The following is a 27,185-nucleotide window of genomic DNA, read 5'->3' on the forward strand; positions in this document are numbered from 1 at the left end:
AGTGACATTTCTAAAATGTTTTCCTTTGATAACTGATTAGATCTTATATCTCTTACATAAAAACTGTTTATGGCGTATTTCCTGTGGGTCAATCCTGTTACATCAAGATGGCTTTTTTTTTTTACTAAGAAAGTTAAGTCAACCTGTTTGTAAAAGAAAACTATTTCAAAACAACATGAGTGCTGAATGTTGATTTCCTATCAAAGTAAGGACACAATATAGTGAAGTTTATTTGTTTAGAAGTTTAATACCCATTCCATATGAATATTGAACATAGGTTTCAAAAAACACTTAGATTAATTATGCACCTTAAATCCCTAAAATAGTCCCTGCATGGTCAATAACTGCCACCACATAAACTTCCCTTTTAATAAAAGGCTTTCACATAACCAATTATATAAAAATGTAAATGATGATGTTGATAAATGATAAGGTTTCATCAAATATGAACTATGAAGCGAAAGGTCCCTGGGCACGGACATGTAAAAGGCCCCCTACCCCTTCTTTAAATAAGCCAAACACCAAGAGTAAAATAAAGTCTGTTTACATCTCTTATGTTGCTATGCGTCTCTTAGCAGTTGTTTTTGCTCTGCCTCTTTAACACTTTGGCCTGCACTTGTTAGGCCCATTCAGCATTTCATCCATAAGATTGGTTCTACTGTATATTTTGTTTATTCTATCACATTAGATCCGGCCTCAGATGCCTGGAAAGAAGTAGAAGCGCCTTGTCAGAGTGACTCTGTCTTTGGTTGGCATCTGTCTTTTGCTGTTCACGGAAAAGTCCTCGAAGCGTTGCATGATCTGTAGGTTCAAACAAACAGTGTATGAAATAAAAAATAAAAAAATGTAATCCAGAGCACCACTATGACTGCTTGTTAGGTGCTGTTGTCTCACAAAGGCTACTTTCCACTTACTTTTCTGAAAAGTTCTTCAATGTCATCCTCGTGTGCAAAAGCGCTCAATACCTCCACAAAATACTGGATGAGAATTGACCCATTTTCTCTCTCTCTGTATGAGACAGTATCTGTAGAAAAACATTAAGTTTTAATAACATAAAGTAAGTAATAATCAATGTTTAATGACATTTGAAAACATTTTAATTAACTGACCAGGGGTGCAGGACAGAAGAGCAAGGAAATCTTTTTCCTTGATAACATAGCGCACACCATCCTCCTCAAATTGTTCATGGTCATCAGAATGTGATGTATCATCACAGGACAAACTGTCTTTAACCAGCACTGATCCTCTCTTTTCTGAAACACATGTGACATACTGTTAATACAGTGCATAAGAGCACCACTCACTTAAAAAGACGGTAAACAAGACATTAGCTGACTGCTAAATTAATTTATATTGGTTTGGGAATAGAGACCTCCTCTGCAGGCCTGGATGAGGATTATCTTGGGTTTGTCCAGCAGCGCGGGACATCTCTCCGGGCCCAAGTGTTGGTAAAGGTTGTTGATGCAAAACTCATCTGGTTTCTCTTTTTTCCAGTCAACACCGAGGACAGCTCCCAGTTTCCCATGAGACATGATCACAACCACCACACTGTCTGTCTCTTTCAGTTTCCTATGTTTTGAGAACTCAATCACAGCAGCATCAATTTCCTGGGAAACACAAAAAGGTCAGATATCAGTTACTGTATTGCTTCATCGACCAGACAAGGGATGAAAAAGTTGTATTTTTATTAAATTACCTCTCCCGTGAGGTTTGTGTGTTTCACCACTTCGTATCCCAATGCATTGAGCAGTTTCTCCATATTCTTCTCATCCCTCTCAGCTCCATTTCGGTTTAAACTCGCATCAGTAAACTTTATGTTGGTGATTAACAGGGCCACACGATACCTAATTGCATTTTTGGATGCCGGGTAAGTCTGAAAAAAAAATACTATACTGTATATCTGGTGATAAATACATTGTAGAATTGAATAAGAAATCAATTAAACAACACTTGACATGGCTTAACAACTTACATCTCTTTTATGCTGTTTCTCCGCCCAGAAGGCATCGTTGGAATGAATCACAGTGGCTGAACATTTCTGCTCCCGCTGTGGCTCTGGAACTGCAGCTGCAACTGCAAACAGCAAAACAAAAAGTTTGCTCAAAATGATGAATATTAATAAAAGTGTCTAAGTATAATATTAGCGTGAATCTAAATAAGTGAAGGTGTCTCTACAGCTGAAATGTGTCTGCTAACCTTGTTGAGCAGGTTTATCAGAGGAAACAAACAGTTCAGAGTGAAGTGTTGAATCTCTGCTTTGAAGGAATGCGATCATTTTCCTGCTGGCTGAATCTCCTTTTTTCCTCACTGTGTCAATGAGAGCGCGTGCCTTGTCTTTTGTGCTAGAATTCTCCTCAAGTATTGAGTCTTTCTGGCCATCATTTAAGACACCATCATCTAAAAGGTCGTCCAGGAGCTCCTTGATCAGTTCTTTGTCCACGCTGCCCACAAACTTAACCCTCACCTTGGCAAGCTCATCTAAAGAAAGGCAAAAAAGAATCATACATATCAAACCTTTAATTTCCAATGGGTTAGTAACATTACAACAAAGTTATATCTTATGCAAAAAGCTGATGGTTCGAAATTATTTGAATTTAAAAAGGCACTATTTTTTATTTTATTTTCATTGTATGTTTTACAAATTGATTAACCAACGGCAAATAGGGATATGAGCCCGAGCAAAGCGAAACTAAAACGCCTACACGTAAAAAAATGCAGAGTAACTTAAACTTTCATTTGACTTCGCTTTGACAGACTTTGTAGACCAAAGTAGGGGAGAGTGGGGACGGTTGCAACATGTGGCAGTTGCAACACTGAGGATTCCTCCAATCAGAAACGAGCTACAGTGATGACACTCATTTTGCACATGCTCAGTGAGACCCTCTTTCTTCCTGCAACTTTTCAGCAAGATTGGAGCATCTGTTCTGGAAGAACCAGAAATCAAGGTACAAAAGTAATTTTTTTAACTTTTACAACTTTTCTTATAGTTTCTAAATGTTTTGTACAACATATTTTAAAGTTGTATCATTTAAATCTGCAGAATCTTAGCTTTAAATTGCAGTTTCTACCATGTGTCTGAGGTAATCTGTTGAGTTTGCATGTCTAGCATAAAAATGTCTGACTATGTGGGGACAGTTGCAACGCTTTGTTGCAACTGTCCCCCATGTGTTGCAACTGCCCCACATGACATTAATTAATGAATAATATGATATAAAAATGTTTCAAAATATGTAAATATATAAATAAATTATATAAATTAAATAAATATATATTAAATATATATTATATATTAGGCCTACATAAATAAATATATAGCCTATCGTGTGTTTATGTATATACATGTTCTGTATATGTATACAGTATATATATATACACATATATATAGGCCTGTGTGTGTGTGTGAGTGAGTGAGTGAGTGAGAGAGAGAGAATTAATATATACATATGTTTCAATATATTTCATTATGTTGCTTTTTTCAGTATGCCACGAAACAGAGAGCGAAAGACAGATAGGGGTGTCCCTGTACAAGTGCTCCTTTTGGCGGCAGAGGTGATCAGGAGTGAGGGCAGGTCAGCGAGGTCTGTGGCGAAGGAGTTTGAAATCTGTCACACAACACTGTACCGATTCTGCAAGAAATTAGAGAGGGCAGGTCCAGGTGAAGAGATCAGGACAGGATACTGGACGCCAAGGAGGGTTTTTACAGCTGAACAGGAAGCTATTTTGTCGAATTACCTTAAGACAGCTGCAGATATGTTTTATGGGCTGTGCACTAAAGAGGTAAGCAGGATAGTTGCTTATTAAGTTAGATGTGTATGCAGAATTTAATGAAGACTGAGTGAGATGTAGATAAAAAAACAACAACATTGTGAGACAGAGTAAGGCAAAATTACCCTGACTCTCGCCAGATACATGACATTTAGCCTATTTTCGTTTTTAATCCTTTGTTTTTCATTCGTTTTCTCAGGTTCGTCGTCTGGCTTATCTGCTGGCTGTCAGGTATGGATGCCAATACCCAGGGACATGGGATGAGCCAGGCCTGGCTGGCCGCGATTGGTTGATGGGCTTCCTACACCGCCAGCCAACCTTGTCAATAAGGCGCCCCCAAGCCACCAGTCTTGCCCGTAATATACACTTCAATAGGCACAATGTGTCCTTGTTCTTCAATAATTTAGATGAAGTCCTCCGAAAGAACAACTTCCAGGGAGAGGACATATGGAACATGGATGAGACTGGCATTACCACTGTTCAGAGGCCAGATCAGGTTGTCGCCAGGCGTGGAGACAGACAGGTGGGGTCAGCCACGTCGGGAGAAAGGGGGACCCTCGTGACAGTGGCATGCGCCGGGAATGCATTGGGGAGCATGATTCCCCCAATGTTTATATTCCCAAGGGTCAACTTCAAAGATCACTTCATTAGAGATGGCCCACCAGGCTGCATCGGTGTGGCAAACAAATCAGGCTGGATGGTGGAGGAACATTTCATCGAATTCCTCCATCATTTCCAGCGCCACACACGAGCATCAGTGAATACGAAGGTCCTTCTGATCTTAGACAACCACTCCTCTCACCTCTCTCTCAGGGCAATTGATTTTTCCCGTGCCAATGGCATTGTAATGCTATCCTTCCCACCCCACTGCTCACACAGGCTCCAACCACTGGACCGGAGTTTCTTTGGCCCTCTCAAAGGGAAAGTTAACTCCTTCTGTGACTCATGGATGAGATCACACCCAGGCCTTCCGATGACCATTTATGACATCCCTGGAATTGTTCGACTTGCCTTCCCCCTGGTCGGAACACCTGGCAATGTCTCAGCAGGTTTCATCACCACTGGAATTTGGCCTTTCGACAGGCTGAAATTCAGTGACGCTGATTTCGCTCCATCCATGGTTACAGGCCGGCCTGATCCTACAGTGCCACTGGGCCCGTCCAATTCCCCCTCTACAGCTCCTCCAGTGCAAGGTGGTCTCCCCTCCTCTTCAGTGGCCCCTCCAGTTCCTGCCAGTGTGTCCTCCTCTTCAGTGGCCCCTCAAGTTCCTGCCAGTCTGTCCTCCTCTTCAGTGGCCCCTCAAGTTCCTGCCATTCTCCCCTCCACCTCAGTGGCCCCTCCAGTTCCTGCCAGTGTGTCCTCCTCTTCAGTGGCCCCTCAAGTTCCTGCCAGTCAGTCCTCCTCCTCAGTGGCCCCTCAAGTTCCTGCCAGTCAGTCCTCCTCCTCAGTGTCCCCTCCAGTGCAAGGTGGTCTCCCCTCAAATTCTGGCCAGTACTTCGATGTACACATGTTTTCACCTGAGCTCATCCGACCCCATCCCAAAGCGACCCAACGCAAGGCAAAGGAAAACGGCAGGAGAAAACGAAAGTCAACAATTCTGACAGATACCCCTGAAAAGAAGGCGTTGGAGGAAGAAAACAAAACAAAGAAAGGAAAGAGAAGGCTGAGCCAGAGCACACTGCAGCCGCAGCCAATTGGAAATACTGAGGAAATGAGAGGAAAGAAAAAGCAAAAGCAAAAGAGGAAAAACATTGAAAGAGATAGCCATTCAGAGGAGGCCTTTTGCATTGTTTGCTTGGAGAGCTACTCAAAGCCCAAGGAGGTGTGGCTACAATGTCTAATGTGTCAGAAGTGGGCTCATGAAGCCTGCACTGATGGCAGCTCAGTGTACGTTTGCCACAATTGTGAGACCGAAAGTGATTAATTTTCTGATGGTGTCTGATGTTTTCCAATGTCTAGTGTTATGTTATATTGTTATGTTATGTTATGTTGTTATGCTATGTTCAGTTAATTCAAGACAAAAAAGTTCATCCAGGCACTCTATTTCTATTTCTATTATCAATTTGTTAACAACTAAAATGTAATTGACAGAAAAAAAAGTCTGTGATTTTGTATGGTTCTTATGATAGGCTATATTATTGTTATTATACTATTGCTTATATTATTATTATTATTATAATAATGATAATTATTATTATTATTATTATACTATTGCCTTTTCTTTTTGTTACTAAGATAATGAAATAAAAAAGGATAAATGATTGTCAAGAATGATTTTTAAAAACAAATTGATACGTGTTTCAACTGTCCCACACAAGTGTTGCAACCGTCCCTTATGTGGGGACGGTTGCACCGTTTCACTCTTTCCATTAAATTGCAAATATATCCAGTATAATAAAACCTACACATGTCATATAATTATGGGTGGATAGGGGACAGATGAGGGTATATTATATACAGATTTGGCCTTCCTACTGCAAATGGTGTCTTAGATACACAAGGAAAAGCAAAAAGTGTTGCAACCGTCCCCACTCTCCCCTATGTGTATGAAATCACATTCCTCACCTCTCCCTCCTCATTGCCCTCATACAGCACTAACAGTAAAAACTGCTTGAGTACATTACGCTTGCGATCGCCTCCGTATTCCCGGCAAATGCAACAAAGTTATTTTTAAAGTGAATTTACACCGCAGACTCTTACCTGCCATTTCTCAAAATTATCGTTACACACAGGAGTTTCAAATGAAGTCCCCAATTGACACGTTACGCTCTCCACATTGTCCAACCGCCTGGAGGTAAACTGGTTTAGAGGAGACGTTTCCTGCTTTACATGATCAATTCTGTACAGGACTGGATTTTATTACTGCTGCAGATGTGGTTCAACCAACAACTGCTATCGTCATTGGATAGTTTTAAACTGAATACAGTTTAAAAGGAACATTTATGTTTGGCATTTGACAAACGTGTTAAATATCCCTGCCAGAACGGATATGTCTTAGTGAAGGATTTAAGGATTAAACATGCTATAAATTGAACTCTGCACGAAAGTGTAATTGTTTTTGTAGAATCATGTTTACAAAAAGTGCCACATAATAAGAGCCCATAATAGCTGATGGTTAAATTAAAAATACAGCATCACTATGAACTTGACACTGTCTTGTAACAGTCATTCGAAGTTTACTTGTAACTGGAACCCTTATATACAAACCATCAACAGACACACTAACGCAAAGATAGAGCTAGTGTGCACGGACAGTATAAAAAACAATGATATTTAATTGTGCAGTAACCTATGTTATGCAGATTTGGAGAAAGAGTTAAAAGAATGTTCCTTACTTCTGTGCATACCTACTGTGCTGCACGAAAGGGAAACAGCTGACTGCCCAAATGTACTTTTTCTATAGGCCCTAAGATATTTTACAATTTTATAAACGAGTAAAATGTCTGAAAATGTATCATGTTTTCCTTGTTTAAGCAACAATATTTAGTCAAAATTCATGTTAATTTAAATTCGTTTATATTAGGTATTTTACTGGGTTGTTTAACCAAAAATAATGTGCAAGTTGATTTATATATTTTTTGTATTAATAAGATGATTGAGGGGTTCTGTTGTTTACACTTTAATAAAATGACTGAGTTTAAATTAAAGTAAAGCTTGTTAATAAATTACATATTTTTAACAGGTTACTTTTTGTATGCCCCAGTGTAAAATGAAAACGTCTTATAGTGAATGTATCCCCAAATCAACTTTCATGTCCACTTTCCCACAGGAAATAATAATTTGCAGGGCCTTTGTCATAACTGCACTCTGATGATGTGAATTGATAGTATATCAGGGAAAAAAGTGAGGACCTATGCAAGAAAAAACGAGACAGTAATAGGTACAGTAATTAAAACACATTCACTTTTTTCCCTGATATACTATCAATTCACATTATAAGAGTGCAGTTATGACAAAGGCACTGCAAATTATTATTTCCTGTGGGAAAGTGGACACGTAGCGATTGCATTTAAATGCAGAATATTACTTGAAAACATCTAGGGATTGAACATTGAGGAGGGAAAAGAGCCAGCTAACTGGATTTTTTTCTGCGGTTAACTGGACAGCATACTGACATATTCCAATACTGATCAGAAAATGCAATTATTATGAAAGATGATCATCTTCATTTTACTTTTCTAATTGTAGGTCAATCTCCTGGGATACTGCAAGTGTATTGAAAATATAATGACGTTCTCCCTACCTCATGCCACATATATTTTCATGCAACACATTTGAACACGACAGCAAGTAGTCTTCAATAGATTGAGGATGAAGATATATTGACCAGCACACCTACACATTGTTGCAGAACAGACCCAGTTCAGAATGAAGTTGGATCTATGCTGCTTTGAAGGCAAGTGATTAGCAAGACCCTTTATCTCTAAAAGAAGCACTCAAACACGATATAACATATCTTGGAAGGAGTTCATGGGATGAGCATATAAGGCAGTATTGAGGTTTTTATGAAAGGACAGGGATTATATTACCGTGCTGATCCACAATCCATTCCAGAAGGTGGCGGTAAATGCACCTAAAAGCTGTTTCCCTCTGCTACTAAAACAACTGAAGAAGAAGAACAGACAGACAAAATGGCTGAGGGACGAAGCTAGCTGCTCGGCTAATGTAAACATCCACCTACATTAGACTGGAGCTGGAGCGACGACAACGTTACGCGATAGCTTCGTGAAGCTACGAATGATCGTGTATGTTGACACAAAACTCACATAGTCACTTTTGCATCTTTATTACCATATCGTTTATTCATGTAGTTTGCTTAGCTAGCTAGGTTAGCTATGGCAATTAGCTAAGGTAAACACTGGTAGCTAGCTGCACATTAGCTTTTTCATCGGGTTTTTGGTAAACATTTCAGTGTTGACATCCTTGTGTAACGTTACACAATTCTAGCTATCTTTCAGGATGGTATGTTATAAGACAAAGCTGTTTTGTAAGGATGTTCAGTTTTTTAATCAATGTCACTGCGAAAGCTGTCAGCTATAAGCTAATGCTAACCGATCAATCAACAACTACAGATATTCTGTTTCACTGGATGTATTGTGTCTCAAATAAATCAAATTAAAGCCGTCAGGACCTTGGTTAACGTTAGCGTGTTTGGCAATGCTACAATGACACTACTGTAGATTTCTGCCGGTTTTGGTCAACGACTGTGGGCTGTTTTGGACCTAGCTTAGTGTATATAGATTTGTCAATGCAGTAGATTCAATCAATGGCACATTAAATGGATTAATAATCAACGGGATTTTTGCATTTTACACACGACACTGCTCCTTTTAACACTTCAATGCCGTTGGCACTCACGTTTGTTTTTTGTTTTTAAAGTTGTCTGTCTTGTTGTTGCCCCAGCAGTGTTTTCACTTCTGAAGATGATGAGCCAGCGGCGTGGGATCCATCTGGACCAATCAGAGCTGCTTTGCAAAAAAGGATGTGGCTTTTATGGCAACACTGGCTGGCAGGGCCTGTGCTCAAAGTGCTGGCGAGAGGAAAATCAACGAGAGAAGCAAAAACAGATTCAAGAAGACTGGGCACTTGCTGAAAGGTTCGTCTGTCTCTCTTTGATCCCGAAGTACAGTGTCTTTTGTTCCTTTGCCCTATAATTCGTGTGTCCATCTGAACAATTCCACAGTTAATCTGTCTTCACCCCCCCCAGGCTGCAAAAAGAGGAAGAGGAAGCATATGCAAGCAGAAATCAGAAGGCCCAAACACAGCCTACCATCACACCTTTTGGCAAGTTTGAGGAAAGAAAAACTAAGGAGAAGTCCAGCAAAGTTAACACAGTTACAAAGTTTTTTACTCCCTCCTCAAAAACACCACCAAAAAAAGGTACATACTCCTGCCCTTACTTAACTGCAATTGATGCTTGTCATTTATCAAACATATAAATGAAACATATCCTTTTTCTTTGCTGTTGAATTGACCAATAACTTCATTATAAAGTTGTGAATATATTTATATGAATTATTCATACTAGGACTGATAACCATTCAACCTGTTTAACAACAATACAACCAATATATTTGCCATTTGTATTTCCAAACACTTCCCTTGATTTGTACCTTTTCCCCCTACTAATAGTCTGTTTAAAATACAATGAGTGCTGCAATTGGCAGAAGAGATACTAGGATAAATGCTTTAGGGGTTTGTAGCTTTGATTAAAGTAATTTAATGTCTTCTCCCAGATTCTCCTTTTGATGCTCACTCCAGCCAAAGCCCCAGCTCCTCCACAAGCCGGCACTCCTCTGTGGACAGTGACCATGCGACGAGAGAGTTCATTGATTTTCTCAAGCCTCTGAAGTCTGGCAGGGAGATCTTCAAACAGTGCAGAGCCTTCACTGAGAGCATGGTCTATAAGAGGGTGAGCTAGAGTGGATTACTCATCACATTTTTGGGTTTAATTAGCTTATAGAAACCATTTAATTCTTATGTATGATTAGCAAATAAAGACAACCTGTTAACAAATTACTCTTGTTTCTGTTTAAGTACAGCAATGTTAGTAATAAAGATTTTCAACTCATTTGGATTGAACCATGTGTCTACTCTCCACTAATGCTTAATTACTATAGTGTTCCCTGTACAGTGCCAACTGTCACACATTTTGCTAAAAGGGGAAAATATGTTTTTCAAATAAACTTAAAACAAAAAGTAAGGAAATTTGTGTTTGGTAGATTATTTCTTTGTTGTTACAATACTTCTTGGCAATAAATATTATACTGTTGGAAAGCCTGTTTTCTTACCTTTCAATTGGTGCCACATTTGTGAGGAACATGCATTTGTGGGAGGAACAGCAGAGCTGAGACGGTGGGTTCCGCCCATGAAAAATGTGACAAATCTCCTCTGCCAATGCCAAACTGTTTTTTTTGCTGTTGACTCTTTTGGCATTGTTTGGTGGATTGGATGAATGAAGTCTGATGAAGACATATAGGCTACAATTTATTTTATTAACAATTGATTAATTTAACAAACAGCCTAAGTAGCATGTGGAAGAACCATACACAGCCACAACAGCCTCTCCTCCTCATGCTGGCCACCAGCCTGGTCACACACTGCTGTGGGATGGCATCCCATTTTTCAACCAGTATCTGTCCCAAGTCAGCCAACGTGGTTGTGTTGGTCACTCTGGCATGGAAAGTATGCCGAAGCTGATCCGGGCGATGCAGGCAGGCCATTCCCTCCTCTCCACTCCTACTCTATCGGTGCAGCAATCAGCAAAGCGTTCTCCGTGTCTTCTCCACACTGTAATCCTACGATCCAAGTGCCGAAGGCAGAATCTGGACTCATCGCTGAACATAATGTTCCTCTACATGTTGAGGTTCCAGTGCGAGTGGGTCTGACAGTGAAGGGCACTCAAGTCAGGCCTCCTGGCGGCCGTTCGAGACTTAGCTTAGCTGCAGTTTGGCATTGGCAGAGAAGATTTGTCACATTTTTCATGGGCGCAACCCATATACTCAGCTCTGCTCTCCTCACACAAATGCATGTTCCTCACAGATGTGGCACCATTTCAAGGGTAACAAAACAGGCTTTCCAACGGTATAAGATTTATTGCCAAGAAGCATTGTTACATCAAAGAAATAATTTAACAAACACAGATTTCCTTACTTTTTGTGTTAAGTTTATATAATGGGGAAATGTCCACCTTCAGATATTGCACGAGTTGTTGTTATGTTAACGTTTAGAATTGTCACCATTTAAACTAAAAACATGATCAAAACATTGTGCAACATATTGTATTACAGTGTCATATTTCGGCTAGGTTTCAATGTCTATCCCTGTACCATAGGAGTATATTTAAGCGAAACACAACATAATGTAATCTGAATCGTTCATTTCCATTCTTTGCTCAGGACATGGCAGCCGATGAGCTGTCAGAGTGTGTGCAAGATTTCTACCAGAATCTCTCAGACCGCCTCCTCACCCAATTCAAAGGTACTGTTTAACTCTTACATTTTAGAAGAATATTGACAGTAAATATCACTAATATGATGCAATGTAATAAGCTCTGTATATCTTTGATTTTTGTGCCTCCGTTTATAGGTTCATCAGATCATGTAGAGGGCGTCATGGATGAAGTAGAGAAATACATGATGACTCGTCTTTACAAAGAAGTCTTCTGTCCAGAGACTACCGACGATGAGAAGAAAGACCTTGCCATTCAGAAGAGAATCAGGTTAGCGAACAAAAGTATTATGTATTACTGCCTAATTTTGCTACTCAATTATACATTTTTCGGCATTCTTCCTGAGAACAAGATAAAACCATTGCAGTTAATATTGCTACCTTTTTTATTTTTTATTATCGTGTTCTGTTTCAGAGCCTTGCATTGGGTAACCATTGAGATGCTGTGTGTTCCTGTAGAAGAGGAAATCGCCGAGGTGTCAGACAGTGTAGTCAAAGCCATCACAGGTACGTTTTTTTACAGAAGGACATCACCTTGTTATTCTGGCAATAGAGATCCGCTAAGGTTTTCAAGTAAAGGAGCAAACAACTTCTCAAATCATTGCATCATTTCAGATGTGATTGAAATGGATTCAAAGCGCGTGCCCAAGGAGAAGCTGTCGTGCATCACTCGCTGCAGCAAACACATCTTCAACGCCATCAAAATCAGCAAGAAAGAGGCTGCTTCTGCGGATGACTTCCTCCCCACGCTCATCTACATTGTGCTGAAAGCAAACCCTCCAAGACTACAGTCCAACATCCAGTATATTACCCGCTTCAGCAACCCCAGCAGACTGATGACGGGAGAGGATGGTTACTACTTCACTAATCTGGTGAGGAAATGGTTTTTCTGGTGTAGTCAGTAACTCTCTTTTTATTTTTTATTACTAAATGGTCATGTTTACCACTCAGATTCACTTTAAAAGGTGTGAGTAAAATCTTCAGTAAGGGCAGTTAATTTAGAAAATAGCTGTGGATCTGACGCCCCAGACTGATGACATCCATAGGTGAGATTTAAGGCTAATGACCCCCCACCTTCCCTCTCCCCAGTGCTGCGCGGTCGCCTTCATTGAGAAGCTGGACGGCCAGTCTCTGAACCTGAGCTCTGAGGAGTTTGAGCTCTACATGTCGGGCCAGGCATCTCCCAACTGGCCACAGTCCAGTGGAGCTTCTTCCGGCTCCCCAGGCAGCGCCGCTGTCACTCAAGTCCACAAAGGCCTGGACCTGCTCACAGGGCTGGGGGAGAGGCAGGAGCGAGTCATGGAGAAGGCTCGGCAGCTGGAGAGCGACCTCATCGACTGGACGGATGAAGTGGAGCAGAAGGTGCAGAGCGTTCTGGAGAGCTTTCCACCAGAGACGCAGACCCCTGCTGCACCCACAGCGAGTGGGACAACTCTTTCAGCGGCATCAGCAATCGACTCTGATAACGTTGAGAATGAGCACCTGCCCCCACCGCTGCAACCGCAAGTGTTTGCTGGTTGATTTGACGAGCTCTGCTTGAAAAAAAAGAAAATCCTCTAGAGGCTTTACTCCACCCTCACCCTTCCCTACTGTTAAATGTTTCTGTCCATGTGCACATACAGGAGTCACTCCAGCCATCCCTTTTCATCCATACCAAGTCCAAGAGGCCCAAAAATCACACTGAGCAGTTGCAGAACTTTTCGATAAATTAGGTTTAAATTTGAGCTTTCTGGTAAAGACTTTTATTTGCTTTCATGCAGAGAATTAGAGGGGAAGATCATTAACCACTCTCATGTATACTGTATAGTAAATATAAAGCTGAGAGTACAGGCTTGAAACTAGAGGGAAACTTTTAGTGTGGCCCTTTCCAAAGGTAACAGAAATCTGCACACTAGCACCTCAAAAGCTCACTAATTAACATGTTCCATTTAGTTTGTTTAGTTGCAACAAAAGGTGTAAAAACCACAAGCTTTTTTGTCGCCTTCGGACAGAGTCAGGGTAGCTGTTCCCGTTACAAAGCTAAGCCTAAGTTTCAAAGCTTTACCTTAATCTTTGATTGGACAGACGTGTGATTGTATTGATCTTCTTATCTAACTCTAGGCAAGAAAGTGAAAAGCATTTCCGAAGAGTTCCAGAAGCCAAGTTCACTAAAAGCATTTTGTCCAGGTTACAGGAGGATCCGCTGTGGCCTCTGTGGTGAAGCCCTGATGTTCTGCTTCTCTTACATTTTCAGGATAAGCAGATTTGTTCTGGCATCCTCAACCTAGCCGTGTTCTTTGTTGTTCCCAGGCTATATTAGTATTACCCCGGTGTGCTGCTACTGTTACTTCCTTCAAGTGAGATGTGCAGGGAAACGCAAACTCTACTCCAAGCTCTTCCCGAAATACACCTGCTGGTTCCCCACATCTGCAGAACCTCAGTACTTCTCCATCCGTATTGTTATACTAGGAAAATTGGGTGGATGTGATTTTTAATCATGCTTCTGTCATTTCTTTTTTTTTTTGGCAACTTTTTGGGTTATGTTATTAGGTCACTTGGTGTAAATTGACTGACACAAATTGAAGCAGGGGCTCAAAAAGTCACGCACAACCTGACCTGTAATAACGTTACAGGAAATATCAGTCAAATCATTTTTGGCAAAGGAAATGGAGGAATCTGAATGCAAAACTTAACTTCCCTTAACTTGAATAACCCTCCAGCTCATCCTTGTGATTTGTCCTGTTTACTGCGTACCTCCCTTTCTTTCAGAGAAATTCAGAAGTGTGTGTGTGTGTGTGTGGGTGGGGTCGTTTTGCATGCAAGCAAGTGTGTGTGTGTGTGAGCGTGTGCTTCATGGACATGTTCTGTCATTGTCTGTAAATCATTAAGTCTTCGCAGTGGTGTGTTTATCGACATGTTGGTCTTGTTTTCATGGCAGACCTCTCACTCCAGTCATAGGCTGGATGTACAGAAGTGATTTTATTTTTCTATAGAGTGGCAGGTATCAATTCCTTTGGATGCAATAGAAGACATTAAGCCTGTAATATTTACAGTAGTACTCTTGATAAACAACATTGCTTGAACACATGTTACACACATTATAATTGAATGGTAACATTTTCATCTATTCATTTATATTGGCCAAGAGGTTATCATAAGCATAACCCTTCATTTCATCGTGACAGGGTTTTTTCTTCTGCTCCGTCAGGGCTTTTGGATTTAAGAAGTTAAAGATGATGCAGTTTCCCAGAAACGCTATTCATAGAAATTGTTCCAAGGCCGGTTACTTTATTAGTTCAGAAGAATAAAATAACACATTTATTTTATTTTATTTTAAAGCACTTTTATTCTCTATGATTTTTAAAGCTCCTAATTCATAAGTATATTTAATGAAGGAACTAATGGCTTTATTCAGTTGAAGGGTTGAAGGAGAGTTGGTGAGAACAGTGTTTAACAATCGAAGAAATGTTTGGGATAGTGGTATCTTTAAAAAAAATGAAAGGCACATGTTTTCCCCTTTGCTCATGAGCTTAAGTTTCCTCAAGTTTATAGATTTGAATTTGTTATCTTTGCAGCACGTATAGCCAGTGTGCAGTTGCTGTCCAATTTAGTCAAATAAAAACCTTTTAATGCAACCTTAAACAATAGCTTGAATAACTTCATATTGCACTGTAAACAGAAGCCATTATCAGGTATTTTGAGGACGTTTGAAACATAATCTTTGTAACCTTATAGGTTTGTTAATGTAACACATCGGAGAAATTAACTCTGTCTTTTATTTAAGTGTAACTTATTATTGGGGCAGTATTGGCATATATGCCTCTATGGGTGTGTGATGATGAATAAAAACTGAATATGCACGTGCTTGTGGGAAGTTCCTGTTCATTTAGTACCGCATGACTAACACTTTTGCATGCTAGGTTTAAATAAAGAAATTACCTTGTAAGCAGAATCTATCCACTTACACAGTTTAGAAAAACAAATGATTACCTCTTGCAGTCTAAGATGTATTAAATCATTTTTTAAAATACTTTTTATAATATTATTACAGTTTTTTACAATTGCTTAAACACAATTTTGGAAACTATCCTGGTTTTATCAAAATACTTAACACAATTCACACAACCACACACCCAAACTGCAAAATACCTCATATATGCTGTGAAATGAAGCACTGCAACCAAAACTACATATACCATTATGAAAATCTCTTCATTCATATTACCAGATTTTTGTCTCACCAACTACACACTGTTGGGCAAAATGTAAAGCACTAACCTCTTTAGTTAACTTTGCCATAATACTAAAATAGTTCAAATTGTTGAAAATTCTTCAGATTGTTCACATGCACAGAAATATTTGCAGATACACACACATGCTGCTGTTATTTTTTATTTTTCACCAAAAAAGTCAATGCAAAATATGCACAGCAGATACATTGGAGTGAACAAAAATATGCTAACAAAAAACAGTAAACTGAAAAAGAAAATTACAGAAAAAATGTGCAGAAAAAAAGTACTATATGAAAAAAAGAGGCAAGAAAAACACTGTAATTAGGCAGCATCTTGCCGCATAGCTGGATCTGGCCACAACGCCTCGTCCACATCACAGGCAATATCTTCCCCTGCCAGACATCAAGGGAAGAAGTGCCTTGAGTGCCTTATCCATCCCTGAATTGTACCCACATCAATTTCATCACATGCCTCTTCCATAGCCTGCAAAAGAGGCATGCGCACAAAGGGCTGCCGGTCGTAAACCTTCCACCGCCATGCTGAAAAGAACTGTTCTATGGGGTTCAAAAATGGTGAGTATGGTGGGAGGTATTGCACGACAAATGGTGGGTGGTCAGCAAACCAGGTTTGGACTGGGGCTGCACGATGAAAGCTCACGTTGTCCCATACTATAACATACCTGTTTCTTCGATACTCTGCATCATTCATACGCTCTGGTGGTATGAGAATATTGTGGAGTCTGTCCAGAAATGTGAAACAATGGGCTGTGTTGTATGGTCCAAGGTTGGCATGATGGTAGAGGACACCATGCATATTGGAGATGGCAGTGCACATTGTGATGTTCCCACCACGTTGTCCAGGAACATCTATAATGGCTCTGTGGCCAATGGCGTTCCTTCCCCTTCTTCTGGTCTTTGCTAAGTTGAACCCAGCCTCATCTACGAAGATGAACTCATGCGGGATTGCATGAGCATCCATTTCCAGAACTCCCTAGAAACAAAGAACACAAATCAGTCAATATGGTGTTATCAGTACACTGGGAAACAATGTTGCATGTAGTGTACTGTAGTCAATATTGTACTCACATCCACATATGCTCTTCTGAGCTCTTTGTTTCTTTGAGAGTTTCTCTCAAAAGGCACCTTATAAAGTTGTTTCATACTGATTTGGTTTCGCTCGAGAACGCGAGCCAATGTGGACAAACTGACTTGTTGAACGTTGTTGAATACGGTGTTGTCTTGGATGATGTGACTTTGAATATCTCTTACGTTAAGTATACAATGGCAGCTTCCTGTACCCCGGTGAACATTAGGCCCCTTCCTCCACCATGGTTGCGTCTCTCAGTACTTTAGAAAAACAAAAAAACAAAAACATAGGGCACTGCAGCCTAAAGATATTTCCCCCACAGTAGAGTAAATGATACAGGAAACGTGTACAGTAAGTGTATGACATCAGCCATTCATGAAGTAGACAGGTGTCACCCAACTGATACACTATGAAATGGCGTGTACTACAAAGTGTGAAAGAAATTTTGGTTACATACCTGTGCTCCAGTCTAAATGTCCGGATGACAGAGGCGACAGTAAAATGGCTCAAGTTGGGCTGCTCTCTCTGTCAGCCCATGGTTGATGACATGATCAACTAAGGTTGCTCTGATTTCCTTTGAAAGTTGTTGTCTTTGGCCATGAACTCCTCTACCAGCTGTACCTCTACCTCTCACTCTTCCTCCTCCTCTCATTCTCACCCTTCCTCTTCCTCTCTGCGACGTTTTCCATTGTTGTTGTAAAAAAAAAGATGCTCACCTATGGTGCTTTTATAGTGCTTACTTCCTGATTGAAGTTCTAACAATTGAGGTGTTTGGCCAGGTGGCACATATTTTGGCCAATTAGCTCATGAAGTGTTATTTTGAATGGCAGTGTTTTGATATGGCAAACATGTGACTTTATGTCAGATTGCTGGGTCTTATGCAGAGAACCATGTTCAGTGCATTTAAAAAGTGCCACTTTGAATTGCAAAATGTGTGTAAAGCAGAAAATGTGTTTAGAGTCTTGGAGACTTGAGAAGAGGTTATGCTCTCTGTGTGTCAGTTTAAATAATTGTGCTATGCATGTCATTTTAGTGTGTTAGCAACTGTAAAAAAAAAAAAAACAACTATAATTGTTCTGTTGCATTATTTGCGGTGGCCCTGAAGTGCAAGTCGAAACGACATTTCACAAAACACAACGATATTTCGTAAAACACATCGACATTTCACAAAACACTACAACATTTCAAAGAATATGGAAAGGGTATTCCTTTAGGGAGAACACTCCTTGTCTGTGATTGGACAGAGCTAGCGGAGAAACACTGCTGTGATTGGTTGTTTGACAGCGCTATGTCTTTCCTGTTTGGTACTCAGCTGTGTCTGCACGTATTTTAAACTGAGTAGAAGAAGAGATGAAAATCTTAAAGGAATATTTTAACAAAGGTTATACATATGAAGTAATCCTCGAAAATCTGTCAACCCGTCACGACATCAACATGTGCCTTAGAACAGCTGTGGCCCGGTGCCGTGGGCCGATACCGCGGCTCGGTACCGGTCCACGGGACATTTGGTACCGGGCCGCACAGAGAGATTGAATGAAAACATATTTAAGTGATTATCAGTCTGAATGAAGTTTTATTTTGAAAAATGACCGGATACATCCGTGTGTTGACACATCAACACGTCAAGACCATAGGTCAAGATCCTCGTCTCATTCACGTGCCATGTGTGTCTGTGTTGAGAAATGTGGTCTCTCTGCTGAGCTCCGTGTGTTTGTTGGATTATGTTTGTCTACCGGACACCGGTACTCGTTTCAAGAAGATACTTTGATCGTGATATATGCAGCGGAGCTCATGAAATGTAGAACGAAGCCTGATCTTTGCAAAAGACCGGAAAGATATATATCGGCTGTGATTGGGTGTTTCTCGTCACTTCTCAAGCGGTGCCGGTTCTACTCGAAAGTGGAATTACTTTCAACTAAGGACGCAGCCATAAGTGGCTCCTTATGGTTGTGGCAAATGTTAATGTTCCTCAGGAAGGCCTGTCCTGAAAATGTAGTCTTACATAGAACCAGTCCATAGCGCAAAAAAGGTTGGGGGCCGCTGCCTTAGAATCCTGAAAGTGTGGTTTATCTATAGACTATAAACTATATAGTACATATAAAGGGTTGAAAGAGTTCAGTAATTTGTGCATAGGAAAGACGTAGCGCTATCAAACAACCAATCACAGCAGTGTTTCTCCGGCTAGCTCTGTCCAATCACAAACAAGGAGTGTTCTCCCTAAGGAATACCCTTTCCGTAATCTTTGAAATGTCGTTTTGTTTTGTGAAATGTTGTAGTGTTTTGTGAAATGTAGTGTTTTGTGAAATGTTGTAGTCTTTTATGAAATCTTGAAGTGTTTTGTGAAATGTTGTAGTGTTTTGTGAAATGCCGTTTCGACTTGCACTTTAGGGCCATCGTAATAATTCTTTCAATTTTAATTTCTCAACAGGCTTATGTGCATTTCTATTCAAATTCTGAATCAGAGGAAAACAGGGTGTGTTATTTTCACTTCCTTTTGGTTTTTCTTAAAATTCCCAAGACTGACATAAACGTCAGAGGGGTTCAAGTGAATGAAGTAGAAATTAAGAAAATCCGAAAACAATTTAATTGTTAAAATTAAAAATGGCTCAGATTTTGTATTACAAAAGGTGATGGGCCCCTTCAATTGTAATAGTTATCTGTGATAACTTCATACACTTCAGAAATGGAAATGCAGTGTGACACATTTTCACTTCCCTCTCTACTGGAAATAAAACCAACTCCCTCCCAGTCTGTTACTCACAAGCAATCAAAATGAACCAGGTCGTCTTCCTCTGTGGTGAGTTTTCTTCAGTTCATTTGCAATTTCTCACAAATGTGTTTAAAAGATAGTTATTAACTTAGGTTTGTCTGATGCTGGATTTTTTTCTTTTTCAGTTCTCTCGATGCTATCACAACTTGGGGGTATGTACCTCATTTTCTATCAGTGAATTCTTAATATGGGATAAACTTAAGCATACTGTATGAATAATAGTAGTAGAATAGTATACATAAATAAACATTTGTACTGTTAAGTTTATAACATTTTTTAAACAAATGCAAGAATAACATCTTTATTAACAAGGAAAACAATATCATTTTTTAACATGAACTAGAAAAATGTATTAAAAAAACAAACACATAAAAATAGAAAAAGCTAAGGTGAGTTAAAGTGACCTGCTACACCAGGTCTCACATCTCACTTATTTTATTTTTTTCACTTATCAATGTTTTATATGAACTATGAACTGACTATCAGCATTATCCTGCACACACTAGTATATTAACACTGAACAGATAACATGTGAAGTTTAGAACATGAAATAAACAGTGCTATACATCCCTCTCTAAAAATCCTACATGTGTTTGTCCCCATAGCTCCTTTGTTGGCCCCGTTCAGAGCTGTCATGGAGATGGTGTCAGGGGAATCAAGGATCTTCTCTGGAGAAAGTGTCCGGCTGATTTGCAGTGTTCCTGATATCCACAGATCCTCCTGGAACTACATGTGGTTCAGAGGATCTGAGCAGCTCCCACAGCATGGCCAACACCTTATTTTGTGGAACATGAAGGTTGAAGAGAGTGGGAAATATTACTGTGAGGGAGTGCGGGACACACAAGTGGGTAACATAAAAACCCTCCAAAGTCTGCCCTTGGAGATCAATGTGGATGGTAAGATCCTTGGTATCATTTCATTCGAAATCTCCTGATTAACATATCATGCCCCTTCTTCCTCTTTTCCTTCCTACTTCTGCTAATCTTTTTGAAAATTGGGAAACATTTAACTCTTGTTGTGCTGAATTTCTTTTAAAATATTGCGTCGTCCCCTCTTTGTGTTTATTTTAAGAAAACACTTTAAAGACACAAACAGCTAGTTTTAACACACTGCCATTAGCTTGGTTTATTACTGTCAACATCAAACACCAGATGATACTCGGATGTAACTTTATTCCTCTGTGGTCTTCGTTCAGGAGGATGGGTCATCCTGCGAGTCCCACCTATTCTCAGCCTCGTCGGGGACACCTTAACGGTCATGTGTCGTGTCCGAGGCACACCCCCACTGCATGAAGTGATTTTGTACAGAGATGCTGTTGAAGTAATGAGACGAAATGACCTAAACCCATATTTCAGCCTGACCAACTTGACCCTAAAGGAACAAGGAATGTATTCTTGTAGGGCTTCCTGGGACATACACAGACGCACGCACTCTGTTATTTCAGCTGATGCTTCAGTGCAGGTCTCAGGTGAGTTTATACAGGTACTGGGTTACATATGCTGAGTTTGGTTTTGGTTGCAAATGTTTAAGCTATTGTTAGCCATTTTGGGAATTGCACTTTAGTTGTTCAGTGATCATACAATGGGGAACAAACCAGTAATTGTTTCAAACCAGTAATGTATCTTTCTTCTCTGTCTCTATCTCAGAGGTTCTGTCACTGCCAGTTTTGGAGATTGTTGCAGACAATAACCTGATTCCAGTCAATAAAATTAAGCTTATCTGCCACCTCCAATACAACACTCATGCTCCTGCACCTCCAATACACTATTATTTCTACAAGAACAACAACCGACTGGGAACAGCAACCTCTGAGAACTATGATCTGGTTGAACGTACTCCTGGCCAGTACAGCTGCAGGGCCAAGGTGCCTGAGTTGGGCATCTCCAGGTGGAGTGAACAAGAAACCTTTGGACAAGTGAGAGGTAATTAGAGATTCATTAGAATACACCTGCTTTGTGTCCACAAATTAAGTTTGATAAGTAACCATCTCCTGGAATTGTCCAAACTGTGAGCATATTCTCAGGTCAACTTGTCTGTGATCCAATAGGACCAGAAATCATGCTGCATCCAAGTCTTCGTCCTAGAATGCCATGGTCCCTTGTTCCCCTAATCTCCTCCCAACAAACCTCCCGACCTCCAGCAGCCCACCCCTCCGTTCACCAATCCACTCAAACTCCAGCTTTTTTTCAGCCAACTGAAGTAAGCATCCAAACCTCAAGTCCACCTCCGAAGCCTTCACAGCCAGCGCCAAGCACTCTGCTACCTACAGTCCAGTCTCTCACCCAAACTCCTGCTCCTATCAATATATCTGAGGAACTGTCTGATGATACGTCTGCAGAATCTAGTGGTGATTCTGCAGAATCTGATGATATGCCATAGGACTCTCCAGACAGTCCTATGGTGACTAGTTGTCATACATTTGCAGAAATTAATGACCTAAATCAAATTCATAACATGCAACTGCCAGATTTTACCTGTCTTGTGCTGGTGGTGCATATTTTTGATTTGATTAATAGTGTAATATTGATTTTGTCCACTTCATGATCCCATCTGTTATTGGGAATAAAAAATGCTGTCATGTTGGTATAGGCAATAAAGTATTCCATAAATCATACTACTGGATTTTATTTTCAATTAACTCTTTTTACAACCCTATTGTACAGCAATACTGCTTACATATTAAAAGTATTTGTATAATAACATGTATAGTAAACTTACAGTAACAATAATACAGGTCACAGTTATAGACTCTTCATATTTAACACTTACATTGTTTATTTGTATGTCGCAATTTGATAAATAGCTCAGTTCACCAGTGAGAATTACGATGGACAGCAAGCAGAGTATAGTACAACAAAGACACTAATGGACAAAGAGGTGCACGGGAAAAGTTAATGAAGTGAAGAAAAAGGAACCTGGGGTTGTGTCGTTTCACTGAGGCCAAAACTGCAAGTAAAACATCAATAAACACTTTAGCATAATACATCATATCATACTGTATTCAGAAACCTCGTACAGTGACTGAAGAGTGTTACAGGTGTTTCATTAAACAGAAAAAATATATGCACACATGAATACATAAAATTGGTGGAAAGAAATGTTTTTTTACTCCCTCTCTCTCTCTCTCTCTCTCTCTCTCTCTCTCTCTCTCTCTCTCTCTCCCTCTCTCTCTCTCTCTCCCTCTCCTCTCCTCTCTCTCTCTCTCTCTCTCTCTCTCTCTCCCTCTCTCTTTCTCTCTCTCTCTGCTGTTTGACATGCATATTGATGAATGATTAAAATGGTATTATTATCTGATTATTAATTTTTTTGTCTTTGTCCATCAGTTGGTTTGGTTATATAAATGTTTTAGTGCTCTATGTATAATAACTCCTATCCAGATTTCCCTTCATGATGAATATTGACACTTTCTCATTTATTTACCTTTGTCACGTGTGTGTGTGTGTGTGTGTGTGTGTGTGTGTGTGTGTGTGTGTGTGTGTGTGTTTTTAATGTCTTATAGCACTAAATAACCTTATTAGATTATAAACACGTAAATAAATATTCCAGTGATAAAAAAGACTACCTTCTTTTTCTTCAGAGGGTAACAGCTTGAAATAAAAATGTAATATTGAGGTGATGGTATATAAACATTATATCGATATTGGCTGTCATTAAATGTTCATGCTAGTGTGCAGTGCAGCTTTCCAGCAGTTCATGAGTATTAATAATAGTGTAGCACCACTAGTATTTTTCCTTTGCAGGAATCAAGTTGGTCCCATAGAAGAAGATATTTTCAGCAAAGGATCAGGGTATGTCTGGGTACAGCAGGAATCCAGAGAAGATGCTGTCATCCTCACTGCTGGCATATGCCCCATTCCAGTCTCTGAACGTCTCCATCCACACCTGATCACCCGCCGCCAGCCTTAGCACCACCAGAGTGGACGCCTGGTCGATGTCTTGACCGTACAGAGAGTCCCGAGTCCTTACCCGGCGGGACCCGTTCACTACCAGTGTGGCTCGCAGTGGCTGATTGCGTACCGTAATGTGAAAAGAGAAGACGTAAACCCCAGCATGGACGCAGGTGAAGCTGTTAGAAGTGACATTAAAGTGGTTCTCTTCGTTGTAGAACACTTTGTCGAAGCGGATCGGAAAGCCAGACGGAGGGAAGGACTTTCTTGGAGAGATACCTACACTGAAGGCTGATCGTTTCTGGGGTACTCCTGATCCCTTTGCTCCTTTGAATCCACGAAAGCCCCGATCTCCTCTCATCCCAGGCCAACCTCTGTCCCCTTTTGGTCCAAGCGGCCCTCTTATGCCTTGTGGTCCCTGAGGTCCTGGAAACCCTGGTTCTCCTTGCGGTCCAAAAGGTCCCTGTTCCCCACGGATGCCATCAGGACCTGGGAGACCGTGCTTGCCATTCAGTCCTGGAATGCCCATCCCTCCTGGGATGCCAGGAGAGCCGGTATCCCCTCTGTCACCTTTCTGTCCTCTCTCCCCGAATGTGCCGCATTCCCCCTTATCCCCCTTCTCTCCTTTGGGACCATTCTCAACAGTCAGTCCTGGAGGTCCAGCAGGGCCCTCGATTCCCAGTTCTCCTTTTTCACCAGCTGTCCCATTCTGGCCAGGTTCCCCTTTCACACCACTTTCACCTTTGACACCTTGCAACCCTATTTCGCCTTTTTCACCTTTTGAGCCAATATCACCTGCAACACAAGGGAAACTGTCAGGACAGTTGATCTCTGGAGATAATATAAAATAATTTGACAATCACTTGAACAAGGTTGCACCTTTTTGTCCTGGTTTTCCTGGGATTCCTGATGGCCCGACTATCCCACTGTTTCCTCGGTCACCTTTATCTCCTAAAAAAATGAAATAATAAAGCTAAGATTTCAAAAACAATGTCCAACATAAGCAATAAGGGCCCAATGTTTCTCAATACATTCTTGTTATACTATATGATAACACCATGGCTGCTTTCTGCATTCTTGCAATTTATGATGACATGTTTGTAAAGTTCATGTAATAAGACAAAGGTTTTCAAATGTGACATGGGGCTCCTCAGTGTCAGACTATTAAAAACTATTAAACATTAATAAATGCCAAATCAACCAGAGTATACTCACCCCTGTCTCCTCTTACCCCGATAGGACCACTCACTCCCGGTGGTCCTGGTAAACCAGCTGCTCCGGTAAAACCCATGTTACCTGGTGGCCCTAGATAAACAAGTCTGAAATGCTGAAAGCTAAACATACAAACAAATGAACTGAATAAATCAAAACAGATATTCTTTATTGTCCTTTAACATTGAGTGTCATACCTGGCAGGCCCATATCTCCCCTTGGCCCCCTGGGGCCTCTCTCAGGTGGACAGCACTCACAGAAGTTGAAGTAGCACTCGTTGTAATCTAGCGTGTAATTCTCAGGGCCAGCACCAGGGGGCTCGGTGCTCTCTGTGAGGTACTGTGGACGGACATGATTTTGATAGGTGGTCCTTTCCGTGGTGGGCAGCGGATGGGGCACCACAGGCTTTGCGCTTGGCATTACTTTGAGAGTCTTGGGCACGCTGGTGGTCACAGGGCTGTGCACAGTAATCTGAGGGATGGGCTTCTTGGTGTACTGATACTTTGGCTTCTGTGTAGTCTTTGCTTCAGTGCAGACCACCACAGTTAGTGTAACCACAACTACAGCCACAAGGCTTGACTGACAGGGTATAATCCTCATGGTTGACAGGGATCTGAAAACAGATGAGTCTATATGAGTCTTACTTTCTGTTCGTCTCCACCAATTAAATTGTTCATCCACTTTAGTTTCAAAGAAAAAAGGTTACAAAATGGCACTTGCTGACTAGCAGTTCAAACACTACCTCCTCATCTATTATAAGTAATGTTCAATATTGTTTATGCAATAAACTTTGTTTTCACGGTTTCTTTATGCCAATTTCAGGATGTGTTCCAGTGATGTGTCATTTCGACTGGACAGATCTGCAGTTTAACCCTTCAAAGATGGTACGGCTGTTTTTCCAGTAAATTCAGCTAATGCAATAATGTTTTTAGCCTTAGACACCTGCAATGTTATCATTTTATCAAATTCAGCATGCTCCTCAACTTGCAATATGGAATTCTTTACACATAAATCAATCATTTCAAGGTAAACCCATACTGCTGACATTGAAAATTGATAAGACTCACCCAGTTATGCATAAGTGGTATGGTCATTTATCCTCTTTCTCGTGGCTTGGAGGCAGCACCAGGAGCTCCAGGTCTCTCTGATATCTCTGCCAGGCTTGGGCGAAAGAACATCCCTACCAATGAGGGTGTTTGCTGGATGCATAGGGGGAGGTCTGAAACCCAACTACAGCGGGCTGGAGCTGACCCAAGAAGAACCACTGTGCTGTGGCCCATTCTCTGTACCCCTGTTGTGTAGAAAGGTGCTTTTGTGACACGGGATACAGCACCCGCCAGAAGCACTCCCTTGCTGCAAGCTAGGCGAGGAGCAAAGGCCGTGGGGCAATGGGTCACCCGATATTGGAGGCATTCCTCCAACACCCAACCTACTACCCAGGCTCTTACGGCGGGACAAAGCCAAGCAAAGAGGGTTCTGTGACAGAGGCCAGGGCACTACAACAACCTTTTTTTAAAGCGTAGATTAGCACAGTATTGTGCAGGAAAGTGCATTCAAACCATTTCTTAAAGGTATTTTATGTGGACAGTGCAAGTGTTTGAGAGTATACTTAAATGGATATACAAAAGTTGCAACAATAAAAATTAAATGATTTACTACGAGATCTGCAAATTGGTGAAAGGAAGAGGGACCTCAGTATTTACAATCTACTAGTTGGTAAACATCCAAGAGAAAGCTTTAACCTTAAGAGCAGCTGATAATCTCCTCATTCAACAGTTGCTAAACCTGAGCTGGTTGTCAAAGGAACCAGCTTATCTACTTTAAATCAGTGCAGATGCAATGCTTGCCTGATCACTGTTACCGACTTTTTGCACATGACCCCTCAAGAATGCTGGCAGCTACATTTGCAAACTATGATTCATACTGTGTCTCTGGACAATGATTCATTGTTACAGAGTAACAAGATAGCATCAGGTTTTTGTAGAAAAGTGATTTTCTGGTAGCTTTCTGGTCGAAACTCCTGACTAGTGAATGAATGTTTGAGCGGTGGACATGCCCCAGTTGTCAAAGACTTCACGTCCTTAGAGGGATCCATGTCCAGCTATGAGTGAGCAGGAAGAAGGAAATGAAATTTGTGAAACAGAGAGGGGTGATGGTGGGATGACGGCTACTAAATAAGAGAAGATGGTGTTTATTTAAACCATTTTTTTTATCTTCTCACATATACTTTTACTCATTTACCTTCTCACCTCCATTCACATGCTCCTCTTTTCCCTCCTTCCCAGCAGCTCAGGTGAAGTGTCC

General features: G+C 40.7%; 5 protein-coding genes across 8 annotated transcripts; 3 read left to right on the plus strand and 2 right to left on the minus strand.

Moving 5' to 3' along the window:
- Nucleotides 1-222: 222 nt before the first annotated feature.
- On the minus strand, nucleotides 223-9,428 carry LOC134879956 (caspase a-like). Of its 2 annotated transcripts, none has more exons than XM_063906562.1 (8): nucleotides 9,124-9,428; nucleotides 2,197-2,478; nucleotides 1,973-2,073; nucleotides 1,697-1,873; nucleotides 1,373-1,607; nucleotides 1,110-1,253; nucleotides 915-1,024; nucleotides 223-801 (listed from the first exon to the last, which is right to left on the minus strand). In XM_063906562.1, exons 2-8 carry the CDS (start codon nucleotides 2,273-2,275, stop codon nucleotides 697-699), a joined length of 951 nt encoding a protein of 316 aa, XP_063762632.1. In that variant the 5' UTR covers nucleotides 2,276-2,478; nucleotides 9,124-9,428; the 3' UTR covers nucleotides 223-696. The 2 variants fall into 2 exon arrangements, with proteins under 2 accessions (XP_063762632.1, XP_063762631.1); XM_063906561.1 differs by lacking the exon at nucleotides 9,124-9,428 and adding an exon at nucleotides 6,466-6,660.
- On the plus strand, nucleotides 3,547-6,027 carry LOC134879957 (uncharacterized). The gene is made up of 3 exons (XM_063906563.1): nucleotides 3,547-3,777; nucleotides 3,965-4,270; nucleotides 5,018-6,027. The coding sequence occupies exons 1-3, from the start codon at nucleotides 3,751-3,753 to the stop codon at nucleotides 5,687-5,689; spliced, it is 1,005 nt and encodes a 334-aa protein (XP_063762633.1). The 5' UTR covers nucleotides 3,547-3,750; the 3' UTR covers nucleotides 5,690-6,027.
- rabgef1l (RAB guanine nucleotide exchange factor (GEF) 1, like) lies at nucleotides 8,371-15,558 on the plus strand. 3 transcript variants are annotated; one of them, XM_063906558.1, is made up of 9 exons: nucleotides 8,371-8,510; nucleotides 9,172-9,361; nucleotides 9,473-9,645; nucleotides 10,002-10,177; nucleotides 11,664-11,745; nucleotides 11,854-11,986; nucleotides 12,131-12,222; nucleotides 12,331-12,587; nucleotides 12,805-15,558. In XM_063906558.1, the coding sequence occupies exons 2-9, from the start codon at nucleotides 9,189-9,191 to the stop codon at nucleotides 13,234-13,236; spliced, it is 1,518 nt and encodes a 505-aa protein (XP_063762628.1). In that variant the 5' UTR covers nucleotides 8,371-8,510; nucleotides 9,172-9,188; the 3' UTR covers nucleotides 13,237-15,558. The 3 variants fall into 3 exon arrangements, with proteins under 3 accessions (XP_063762628.1, XP_063762629.1, XP_063762630.1); XM_063906559.1 differs by having other exon boundaries at nucleotides 8,377-8,510; nucleotides 9,169-9,361; XM_063906560.1 differs by lacking the exon at nucleotides 8,371-8,510 and having other exon boundaries at nucleotides 9,153-9,361.
- Nucleotides 15,559-19,620: 4,062 nt separating this feature from the next.
- Nucleotides 19,621-22,396, plus strand: LOC134879692 (uncharacterized). The gene is made up of 6 exons (XM_063906174.1): nucleotides 19,621-19,809; nucleotides 19,908-19,934; nucleotides 20,388-20,678; nucleotides 20,978-21,250; nucleotides 21,429-21,704; nucleotides 21,830-22,396. The coding sequence occupies exons 1-6, from the start codon at nucleotides 19,785-19,787 to the stop codon at nucleotides 22,159-22,161; spliced, it is 1,224 nt and encodes a 407-aa protein (XP_063762244.1). The 5' UTR covers nucleotides 19,621-19,784; the 3' UTR covers nucleotides 22,162-22,396.
- A 1,169-nt stretch (nucleotides 22,397-23,565) lies between these two features.
- Nucleotides 23,566-25,481, minus strand: otol1b (otolin 1b). The gene is made up of 4 exons (XM_063907411.1): nucleotides 25,079-25,481; nucleotides 24,885-24,974; nucleotides 24,549-24,620; nucleotides 23,566-24,464 (listed from the first exon to the last, which is right to left on the minus strand). The coding sequence occupies exons 1-4, from the start codon at nucleotides 25,479-25,481 to the stop codon at nucleotides 23,566-23,568; spliced, it is 1,464 nt and encodes a 487-aa protein (XP_063763481.1).
- Between the last annotated feature and the right edge of the window lie 1,704 nt (nucleotides 25,482-27,185).

Source organism: Eleginops maclovinus, chromosome 18, assembly GCF_036324505.1.
Source record: "Eleginops maclovinus isolate JMC-PN-2008 ecotype Puerto Natales chromosome 18, JC_Emac_rtc_rv5, whole genome shotgun sequence".
In the NCBI taxonomy this organism is placed as follows: domain Eukaryota; kingdom Metazoa; phylum Chordata; class Actinopteri; order Perciformes; family Eleginopidae; genus Eleginops; species Eleginops maclovinus.

Excerpts from the sequence above, each read along its gene's own strand:
- otol1b (XM_063907411.1), bottom strand. The coding sequence starts at position 25,481 with ATGAGGATTATACCCTGTCAGTCAAGCCTTGTGGCTGTAGTTGTGGTT. Across the intron at positions 24,621-24,884 it reads CGGGGTAAGAGGAGACAGGG|GAGATAAAGGTGACCGAGGA; the intron begins GTGAGTATACTC and ends TCATTTTTTTAG. Across the intron at positions 24,465-24,548 it reads AGGAAAACCAGGACAAAAAG|GTGATATTGGCTCAAAAGGT; the intron begins GTGCAACCTTGT and ends CTTGTGTTGCAG.
- LOC134879692 (XM_063906174.1), top strand. The coding sequence starts at position 19,785 with ATGAACCAGGTCGTCTTCCTCTGTG. Across the intron at positions 19,935-20,387 it reads GATGCTATCACAACTTGGGG|CTCCTTTGTTGGCCCCGTTC; the intron begins GTATGTACCTCA and ends TTGTCCCCATAG. Across the intron at positions 20,679-20,977 it reads CTTGGAGATCAATGTGGATG|GAGGATGGGTCATCCTGCGA; the intron begins GTAAGATCCTTG and ends GTCTTCGTTCAG.
- LOC134879956 (XM_063906561.1), bottom strand. Across the intron at positions 2,074-2,196 it reads TGATAAACCTGCTCAACAAG|TTGCAGCTGCAGTTCCAGAG; the intron begins GTTAGCAGACAC and ends TGCTGTTTGCAG. Across the intron at positions 1,025-1,109 it reads TCTTCTGTCCTGCACCCCTG|ATACTGTCTCATACAGAGAG; the intron begins GTCAGTTAATTA and ends GTTTTTCTACAG.
- LOC134879957 (XM_063906563.1), top strand. The coding sequence starts at position 3,751 with ATGTTTTATGGGCTGTGCACTAAAGAG. Across the intron at positions 3,778-3,964 it reads ATGGGCTGTGCACTAAAGAG|GTTCGTCGTCTGGCTTATCT; the intron begins GTAAGCAGGATA and ends TCGTTTTCTCAG. Across the intron at positions 4,271-5,017 it reads GGCCAGATCAGGTTGTCGCC|GTGGCCCCTCAAGTTCCTGC; the intron begins AGGCGTGGAGAC and ends TCCTCCTCTTCA.
- rabgef1l (XM_063906558.1), top strand. The coding sequence starts at position 9,189 with ATGATGAGCCAGCGGCGTGGGATCCATCTGGACCAATCAGAGCTGCTT. Across the intron at positions 9,646-10,001 it reads AAAAACACCACCAAAAAAAG|ATTCTCCTTTTGATGCTCAC; the intron begins GTACATACTCCT and ends GTCTTCTCCCAG. Across the intron at positions 11,987-12,130 it reads GCCATTCAGAAGAGAATCAG|AGCCTTGCATTGGGTAACCA; the intron begins GTTAGCGAACAA and ends GTTCTGTTTCAG.